This window comes from Athene noctua, chromosome 20, assembly GCF_965140245.1.
Source record: "Athene noctua chromosome 20, bAthNoc1.hap1.1, whole genome shotgun sequence".
In the NCBI taxonomy this organism is placed as follows: Eukaryota; Metazoa; Chordata; class Aves; order Strigiformes; family Strigidae; genus Athene; species Athene noctua.
The window spans coordinates 822,964-833,421 of NC_134056.1; the positions used below are offsets into that span (position 1 = coordinate 822,964).

Below are 10,458 nucleotides of genomic sequence, written 5' to 3' on the forward strand. Positions count from 1 at the left end.
TTGTTATGATAATGATGATTATATACACCACTTCATATTTACTGAGATTGGAAATATTTAAAACAAACCCTTGCAAAAGCTGTGTGCTTTTATCAAAGCCAGTAAGGTCTTAGATAACATTTTTAAATGCCAAATTTTCTATGGAAACGTATATTTATATCAACAAAATTAAATTTCAGCTTAAGCTTCTTATTATAAATAAAAGAATATAAGTCAATAAAACAATAAATATCTAACTGAATGAAGCAGAAATTATATCCAATTATATTTTTTTAAAAACCCAATTTATCTGCCAATATTTTCTTTAAATGCTCATGTTACTTTTTCACTTACTAACAATAAATGCCTGGATGCATTTCAAAGTGGTGCCTTTTCTATTATTTCATTTCCTGGAGTCCTCGGCTTGAAAGGACATTAATAGCACACTATAAATAAAAAAAAAGTTACTTAAGGATTTACAGCTGAGGATTTCTATGGAAACAAACCGAAGAGGGGAGTTTGCATCAGTGTGGGGGTGGTGGATGGAAACAAAGAGCACGCACTGAAAATAGAAAAGAAAGTTCAGCTGCCACATGGCAACCCAGCGGCCTCCTACCTGCGCCCTGGCCGTGCCCGGGGGCGGCCTGAGGCGGCGGGGCCGTGCGGGCACCCCGGCACAGGGACACCCCGCTGGCAGCCGCTAACCCCGCGTTTGGGGTGCCGGGAGGGAGCCCCTGCCTGCGCCCAAGCTGAGGGCGACGGGACGGTCCCACAGGGCACTGGGCCGCCAGGACGCCGCGGGCCGGGGCCGTCGCCTTTGTCCTCGCCGGCGCGTCCCCGCCCGTCCTCCGAGCATCGTCCGCCTCGGTGAGGAACGGCTCCGTCGCCAGCCCTCTCGCAAATGGGAAGCGGATTTCCAAGTGAGAGGGACCAAAATGACATAGGAAACAATTCAACAATCAAAAAATCTTTCACTACTTAATAGGGTTTTATAAATTGAATTATCTCTTTAAGCGCTGACAGTCCTGGCCTATCAATCAATTAAGGGATGCCGGGCTCGAGCCTGCAGCCTGGCTCAGCGGCTGTCGGTGTGCTGCTCCTGGGGCACCTTGCTCTTTCGGTGCCCCCCCACGCCCCGACAAAGGCAGGGTGGTGCTGGGGCTGGGCAGGGCCCCCCCGGCAGTGGTCTCGCGGGACAGCCCCCCGGGTCAGGACGCCCCAGTTGGGTTGGGGCCACGTCTGGGGTGTTTGGCGAGAGATGGCACCTGCGACCTCGCTGAGACACAGAGCGGGGGGTCAGGTCGGCCCCCCCTGCCCGGCATTGACACCCCAGAAACAAGTGAGCACATCGCCCGAAACGGGGGCAGGAGCAGGAGCCCGCAGCCTCCGACTGCCGCCCTGGGCTCTGCGCAGACACCTCCAGCCTGCACACAACCGGCCCTTCGCTCCCCCGCGGGGAAACCCAGCGCCCCCCCAACTCCTGCCTGGGGGGATTCCACCATTTCACAGCGTCTGAACTGGAGGTTTGGTTTCCATTGTCCTTTCTCGTGGACAGCAGCGGAGCGTGGGGTGTTTCGCCATCCAACTGCAAGCTGCAAAAAAGAATGGAAGAGCTTGTAAAGCAACATGTCACCCAGCCTTAATTATTTGCCGTGGAAATATTTTGCAGCTCAAACGTCCTTTCAGCCCTTCATAACTCGGATCTGTGGAGCCGCCGGGCAGTGGGGCCCTGCAGCCCGCCCGCAGGGTTGGGCCACGGGGCCAGATCCAGCTCACTTGTTCCTGGAGCGCGACAGCCCGGGGGTGGGCAGAGGCCCTGGGTGACCCCTTTGTCACGAGCACGGTCTTTTTGGCAACTTTCGTTTAGGTTTCTGCGATTTGCCTCTCCGCACTAAGTGTGTATTAATGCAGTAGGTGAAGCTTGCATTATTGATGGCGTGTAGGACCAGGTGTTCACAGACGAAAGGTTAGTTTATTAATCCACTGGGAGACCTTATGAAAAACAAATTCAGGTAAACAACATATTTTTCTTGACTGCTTTTCAAGATTTAAGGCAGAGATCCTGTTCTCTGAGCCTCTTTGACGCATTTCCATTGCACTCTGTTATTACATTCTTCAAAAAAGAGAGATTGCTTCTCGTGCCACGTTCTGGGGAGAGAGAAACCTAATTGAATCTGCTGCCCGTGTGCGCTGGACAGCATCTCCTTCCCCGTTATGGATGGTCCTGAGATTTACTAAAACACACCGTCAGGCCTATGCGAAAGACATTTTTCTGTTCGGGGCCTGCAGTACCAACACCGTCTCCTCCTTTCTCCACCTCGGGCAGCCTGTGCCCGCCAGCCCCGTCCTGCCCAGTTTTGTGCTCCTCCACCCACCCCCCCCGCGGCCGTTTCTTCTGTGCCAGGAACAAGTTTTATTGCGGCTCTTTGTCTGCTGAGCTGCAGTGGGGGGGAAACGGGTTTCCAAGTGAACCCTCCTGTGTGTCCCCCTCCAGCAAGAGCCTGGGGTGGCAAAGGGCCCTTGGGGCTGGCACTGATGCCTCCCACCCCCTGCCCCCCCACGGTGCCCGGCAGCTCCTCCCTGCCCTCCCAGTGCCGGGGGCAGCGGGACTTGGCAGGGCTGAGCCCCGCTGCCCTTTCCACGTGCTTCTCGTTTAACCTCTGAGCGTGGTGATTGGGAGAGAGATCCCTGTGCCCCCTGTATGACCACTGGAACTTGATTAAGCGCTGAACTTTAATTAATTGACTGCCTTGGAGTAATAAGGTTTGCCGATTCGCTTTGCCCAACGAAGAAGTGAATAGTTAATTTACATTAACTGTCAGGTGTGGGGGCTGCCATGGTGCAAGCAGCCGCTCTCCACCGCCCCCCACCAACCGGGTGCGGTGCAGAGCACAGGGGCTCTTGCTCCCCACTTGCACCCCAAAACCCACCGCACTTGCTCCCCAAACCCCTGGAGCCTCGCCGGAGCCGCCGCAGTGCCCGCGCGATGGCCGGTGACAAGGTGACCCCCCAGCACCCGGCGCGGCCGGCGAGGAGGAGAGCGGTGCCGGAAAACGCTCCCGGCTCAGGCGGGCTCGGAGCGGGAGGGCGAGACGCCCAGAGCACATGCCCTGCCGGGCTCTTCAGCGTGAACCTTCTGCTCTTTAAATTGATTGGCACTTTCTATTTGAGGAAAAATGAGTTCTTAAAATTGAAATACTGGTTATTGTTATGGTAATACAGCGAGGCTGCAGCAGGAGAGATTTTAAGATACAAAAAAGGTTAGTTTAAATCAAGCAACTGATAGGTGAGTCTATATAAAGTACTCAGGACTAATGAGTTCAGAGGTAGCTACGGATTGGGTCTGGACCCCTTAACGCTGCCGATCCAAGTGGTGGGCGCAGGTAATAACCAAGATAACCTGAGGCCTCTGAGATCATTATTGCTTTATCACGTTTTGTATAAAATATTTTCGGCCTCATTTAGGATGTCAGCCTCTATCAAACGTTTCCCTGCACTAAGAGCAGACCGCATCCCCGCGGCGCCGGTGCACCCGGAGCCCTCGCTGCCTGCCGACGGAGAAGCACTCGGGGCACCCGGGAACGCTCGCAGGGGCACGCGGTCCTGAGCAGATTTATGAATAATGTAACGACAAAAGTACCCGCCCCGTATTAGCACGACGTAGCGACTGTTTCCCAGCGTATGTTATTGCTTTCTCTCATCTTTACCTGAAATTAGTAATTTAGAGTCCATACCTTTATTTGGAAAATAATAGTACACACAGAATTATGAAAGTTTAATACGCTCTCAGTAAAATGAAAAATGAGCGGTTATGATATTGTCTAACACTTTCAAATGTGTTTATTAATTCATGTTTTAAATCATAAGTTTCATTCTGCAGGAGAGTCATACACAGCAATAAGCAAGTTTTAAAATATTAATGAATAAACAATATTTCTCTATTGAAATATAACATGCTTCTTTGAACAATGTACCAACAGTAATAAATCACAACCAGCAGAAAATTGCATTTCATATTTAATACAACTTGAACTCTGCCTTTTTATAAATGATAACTTTTTTGTTTAATTGGCGTCAGTTCAGATCTAGCAGATTGCTAATAAAATTCTGGATTTCCATATTTAATGACGCGTGCTCTTTATGCTGAATTTTACCACCAAAAATGCAGCCTTTTATTATCCTAATAGCTAGTGCTAATAGGTGATCTCGCACGGCAAGCAGCAGCCCCGTGTGCTCGCCCGAAGCCCGGCCGGGGCGAGCGGCTGGGTGGGCGCCCTCCGCTCCGTGGGGACCAGACCCCGGCCAAGCTGCCCCGGAGCTGCGGCGAGGGGCGCCCCGAGCCCCGCCGGGCATCCCCCTCTCCCAGGTCCATCCCCAGGGAGCTGAGCGTGTCGGGGCAGTGGATGAGGAAGAGGAGGGTCCCTGCCCCCCCCCAAGGGCAGCCACTGGAAAAGGGCTCCCGTAGGCAGCGCGTGGCCGCGTGTGCCACGTACGGTGCCCCTACCTGAGCACGTCTGCACCCACGGTAGTAGCCGCAGATAGGAATTAAACTAATTGGGTTTAATTAGCTTGTGTAAACAAGATCCTTAAATTTGTTGCCACAGGAGGGTTTTGGCAGTCTCCAATAAATTAATCCTTTTTATTATATCAATGACAGGAAGATGATCAAATAGGCTTTGATATAGATTTTGGGATTTATCACCTAGTAGCACTCTGATATGCTTGAACTTTTTTTTCCTGCTGTTGCTGCTGGAGGCAAGAACGAGGCTACGAATGGCGTTTGCTTCAGAGCCGGCTCACGGGCGAAACGGGGGATTTGGCAACAAACAGAGGGGGAAACTTTGAAGAAAAGTTTGTTTTCAGGATTTGTTCGGAAAGTAGAGTGTTTGGTGAGGAGGGTCACTCAGGGAGAGACGCGGGGACAGGGGGACCCTGGAACGCGGCACAGCACTCCTGTCGGCATCCCACAGGGAGCTGTCATCTACACAGGGAGCGTGTAGATGAGGGCAGCCCCTGGGGCTCCTGGGATAAGCTAAACACGGCGTGCTCACGCGCGTGGCCTCAGCGAGGGCGGCAGGCGCCCGGCAGCTGCTGTTTCTCCGCATCCGCATTCGTACCACGACTCCCGGCCTTGTCCCACAGCCTCAGCCTCGCCCGTTTCTCCCGGCGCTGCCTCCCTGTCAGCCCGGACTGTGCCAGAGCTCCTCCCGCCGCGCCGAGCCTGGGGCAGACGGGCCTCACCGGGCACGTCACACCTGATTCCCGGGTACTCGGCCGCAGCCCAGCACCGACGGCCTGGCTGTCAGCAAAGATTTTCAACGCTGGCACCAACCGCTGTCACCCATTGCAGGAAGGAGCGAGCGGCTTTGTATTTCAGGTGCGTGGGGAAAACAGATTCAGATCAGCTGCCCAAGGTGCCCGCAGGAGGCCAGCAGCACCCACATCCCGCCTGGAAAGCCCAGGAGACCAGTTTAGTAGCCACACTGTCCCAGGCGTCCCCTCTCCTCCGTGGGCGCAATGGCCGGGGAGCTGCTGCACACAAAACCTTCTCCTGCTCTCTGCCACCAAGGGAAGGATAACTGGATGGGAATTCTAATCATATATTATATTACCGTGTCATATTAGACTAATAAAATCCTAATATGATACAGGAATGGGGAGCATATCATAACTCCTCTGTGGCTAATACAATGCATGCAATAAATCACTCCCAGGGCTTATCCTTAACAATTGTATCAGTGCTTTCTGTGTCACGCTGATAACTCAGTCCCTCTGATCTAATGGTTCACTTTTCTTCACAGTCCATATGGCAGTGACATTAAAGCTAATGAAATAAAATAAAATTTGCCAATCTTTGAAGAATTCCATTCTTTAAAAAGATGTATTTTATTAACACAAACTGGAAACATCTTCAGTTACTCGGAGTTATTTTTATCACATTGGAAATACATGGCACAGCTACTGGCATCAGCATCTTAGAGCCGACTCGCGTGTGGTCTTTGCAAGAGGCACCGCTACAGGGTAACACCGCGTGGCCCAGCCTAGCACGTAGCGCCGAGTTCGCATCGTCAGCAGAGCTGCCCCCATTGAACCAGTCCCGTGGGGGGTGGATTTTGCCGTGCTGGAAGGTCACAATCTCCCCGACTCTTCCCTTCCTGGGCTGAGCATCCCTCGTCGCATCCAACGCCAGACACACAGGGAGCCGGGAGCTTGCTGCCGGAATGCCACGGAGCGCAGATCATCACCCGCCTCGCTCTTGGCACACCAAGGTTTGTTCTTCCTCGTGGGGCTGCGCGAGGGCTGCGCCTGTAGCTCTCCGGGTCACAAACCCGGGGGCCTCTGCCAGCGTGCCCCCAGGGCTGCGGGGCTCCCCACAGCAGGACACCCCGGCCACCGGCAGCTCCCTGGAGCAGTGGCCGTGCCACAGCCCCCCCGGGCCAGGTGCTCGGGCCAGTTGGAGGGAGCTGGGGCTGTTCCCAAGGCAGCCGGCCCAGCCGTGCCCCGGGAAGGCCGCGGCTCCCCTCCAGACACCCCGTCACAGCCCCGGCAGGCAGAGCGCGGCGATGACGGTGGCGGGCGCAGGAGACAGTGATTCCTGGGACCCGCTGCAAGTCCCCCGGCCGCTCCCGCTGTGCTCCGTGCGGGGCCTCGGGGCTGGCACCTCCCAGGGCCGGCAGGAGCTGCGGCCCCGGAGCACGGGGCTGGCGGGCTGCGCTCCTCTGCCACCGCGGCGCGCCGGGGCCACGGGGCTGCGGCAGCTCCGGCCACAGCCACACGTGGGGCGCGGGGCTCGGGCCGGTGGCACCGAGCAGTGCGGGAGGGCTGAGGGTCTCCTCCCTGCTGCAGGACGCTGCTGAGGCCTAAGAGGGCCCCGGCCGGGGTCCGTGCGCGGAGGAGGGATCCTTGCACGAGTCACTGATCCTGCGCGAGGCTCTGACGGCCCTTCGGGGTGCAGCTACCGGGTGAAACACAATACCATCAACAGCGCCATCCTAATTCTGGTGCTTGCAGTAAACCTTTCTGATGTGTGATCAAGCCTCAAGGATAAGATGTTTATTATTTGCCATGTAACCACGTGGCTGTGCTCCAATGTAAGGAAAGGCCAAATTGCACTTGTAATTCAAAGGGACCCAAAGCCTTAATGCTGTAAAGAAGGACGCTAATGATGCCCAGCGGGCGCGGGGCACGCAAGTGCGGCCCAAAGGTTGTTGATGGCCTTCCTATGAACCTCCTCAGTGTGTGACAGGTCCTTGCCTGTGGCCAGCAGAGATGTGATCAAGATGAGGGACGTCTGCGTGCTCATTACGCTGCCTACGCCTCCACTGACACACTTTACATTTAAAATACTGTTTCCATTGAGCTGGAGCATAAACACGGAGCGTGTGGACTTGGGGAGCTCCATTAGCAAATGCAAATCGTTCTGTGCTTTGTCCTCCGCACACAGAAGTCTTCAGGAGTCACGGTCCCCATCTGCCCCAGCTCCCGTTAACTGATAAAGAAGGCTTTGCAATGCATGTCTAGTTATTTACTTCTTTATTTAAATGCACCACCTGTAGTGAAAGAAGCAACGTTCAATTCTAAAACCGATCGAGAAGTTGTGTCTGCTCCGTAAACAAAAGCGGAATCAGCAACCGGTGCACGAGGGCACGCGGGATGCGGAGGGAGAAGAGTGTGGCTGCAGTCCTGGGGGTGAGAGCGGGTCAACAAAGGTATTTTACAAAATAACCCGATACAAGAACTGTGGATAAGAACAGCTGACCCACAAGATAATTGAATCATGCAAATAATCGTTTAGCCACCAAAACAACACCTAAAGGCTTGAAGAGCCGACTGGAAAGGAGACTCGACGGGCAGGCGGCTCCTCGAGCGCAGCCCAGCCTGGGCTCCAGCCTCGGCTCCAGCCTAGCACGGGCTGGTAGTAGTGAGCGCTAGCCCTCCTCCTGCCTAGCTACACTAACCCAAGTAGTAAGTAGTTATATTTATCAAAGACCATTTGCTGCAAGTGATTAACGCTAATTTGATTTCCTGTGAGTCAATTTCCTTGAGATATGGTAAATAGGCTATTACCTGTTATTGACCTTTACTTTATTAAAAAGATTTAAAATTAGAATTTATATATATATGTCCTTCCAAAAAAGTTTTTTTAATAAAGAAAAATATTTTTATAATCACATTATACTTGCTAGCTGAGGTTGTCGTTCCAAAGTTAATGTTAAATAAAGACGGTAATTAAGAGTGAATATGATGATGATTTTTAAACTCATCTAGAGGACTGACCCCTTCCTTTGCCTCCACTTGAATTTTCGCTCCCGAGCAGAGCAGGGTGGAAGCGGAGGCAGGGGCTGGCGGGGCCGCCTGCGGGCGCTGCTCCGGCTCCTGCTCCCTGCCAGGACACACCTCTCCCAGGATTTCCAGTCTCCTCCGGGCAAGAGGACACGAGGACCTGCTGGTGCTTAAAAGCTCAGCTCCTGCTTCATGACAGCCTGCGCTTCTGGTAGCCTACTCGTCTCCTAGGTCTGACTTAAACTGAGCAGGAAGAAATTACGTCAACGTTTGATCATGAAAGCAAAAAGTTTATTCATGTTTGAAACTACATATAACTACCACGAGGAAGACTTTTCAATCCAGGGTGTAATCCAGTTAGAAAGTAACACGAAACGGTTTAATACATTAGAATCACTGCCACAAATTATTTTCATGACTCAATCAGTTTCAGAATCGCATACAATACAAAAGAGAGAAAGAAAGGGCCCCCTGTTACACAGGGGGAAATATACAGTACTGAATACTGAAGTCTGTATGCATTACAATTAGTTGTTGGTTTTTGCGTGGATTAGTAACAAGATGAAGAACATTCAAAATGTTTCTCAGTATTTACAACAGTTTCACTGTTTTGTGTTAAACCTAAGAACCCATGTTTCCACTTTCGCTTCTTTAAAAGTTGCCAACGCAACCCTGATTCTTTTAAAAGATTACAATGTACATTACATTTCATGGGGAAACAAAGAGTTAATTACAAGATGCCAAAAGATAAGAAAGAGACAAACTACAGCGTGAGTATCGTTCAGAGGTAGTAAGTGAGCACTCTAAGCTACAGAACATGTTGAAAGTCTATTGGTTTGTATGAGTTCGCATGAGGTAATAAAGCTGTGTTTGATTGGTGAGATGTATAAATACTCTTTTGCTACACTATGTACAACACTCCATATGACGGTGCTTTTTTCCTTTGCTTTTTTCCTTTGTTTGTTTGTGGTTTGCTGCCAAGAAAAGGTAACAAATCTTGGCAGGCGTGTGCAGCACCTAGCTCGTACTGTAAAACCCCAGGTCTTGGCTTTCACAGAGATCAGCAGCAAGTGTCTTCATCTCCTAAGAACAACCTACGTCCGGTGTCGAAATACAGAGAGGAGACTCGGGGTCCGGGTAGTTTTAGCAAGAAAAGATCCTCCTGGTTTCCAATCTAATTTGCAAGACAATAGATCACAACAAAAATGTGACGAATAAGGATTCTTAAACACAACCATTGTTAACCGAAATAACCGAACAGCTCTTTTTATTCCAACTCTATAAGAGATATGAAAAGATGAAACACAATCAAAGTCTGCAACTCATTTCGACTTTCCATGGAAATATGCACAAAGTTAAATTTAGGTGAGGTGTTTCTTTGTGTCTGCTCTTGCTATTGAGGTTAAGCTCGTCCTGTACTTTTACCCTTAAGGCCAAGTAATTGGCAACTGTTAGACCAACATCGTTAAAACTGCTGATAATAAATTATGATAAAATAGTTACAGGGCTATAAACAATGCTAAATCTTGGCCTAATTGGATAAAGTGCTTTTTAACATTGTGTGTTTTAAGTATAAATACAAATGATTATGATACCTTTAAAAAACAGATTTACCAAGTTTTCTAATAAGACAAGGTTTTACAGTAAAGCTGTAGGTGGTTGGCTACAAAAAACTCTTTCCTTTTTCTCCTGTGACTCTGAATGCGCTAATCAAGGCATCTCAGCTCAGGGAAAAAGTGTTGCTAGGAGATTAGTTAGAGGTATCAGAGTGCACACTTCCCGGCCCTTCTGTAGGGGAAGTCACAGAAGATGGAGTAGTTGCGTCCTGCCAGCCTCCATTAGCCTGAAAAGGGAAAAACAATTCAATTGATACAATTATGCATATTAATTATACCGTACACTGAAAGTATCAGCCTGGCAAGCCCGGGGTTTGGGAGGAGATGCTCTGGGAAGGAGATTTTCCTACGCTCCCTCTGGCTGCAGAATTTGTGAAAGGCAAAAGCCGCAGGCGTTGTGCGAGGGATGCTGGAAGCTCGGTCTGCGCCAGCGCTGAGCCCTCAGCGGAGAGGCAGCTCCGAGCCCAGAGCCCGTCAGGCAGACGTGAGCCGCGAGTCGGACCCGGGGTTTCTGCGCAGACCGTCCGCGCTTTAACGAAGAACGTCCCTGGGGCCGCGCTTCGGCCTTTGCCTCCGAGAA

The 10,458-nt window shown here is 51.2% G+C and overlaps 1 protein-coding gene across 6 annotated transcripts in view; it reads right to left on the reverse strand.

The window, feature by feature from the left end:
• Window positions 1–8,192: 8,192 nt before the first annotated feature.
• Window positions 8,193–10,458, reverse strand: part of PBX3 (PBX homeobox 3) — a 110,975-nt gene continuing 108,709 nt past the window's right edge. For 3 of the 6 annotated variants that reach the window (XM_074923409.1, XM_074923408.1, XM_074923412.1), the window contains one exon: window positions 8,193–10,105. In XM_074923409.1, the coding sequence (XP_074779510.1) occupies window positions 10,013–10,105 (93 nt within the window). In that variant the 3' untranslated portion in view covers window positions 8,193–10,012. The remainder of the gene's footprint in view (window positions 10,106–10,458) is intronic. The other 3 variants (XM_074923407.1, XM_074923411.1, XM_074923410.1) reach the window with 1 other exon arrangement.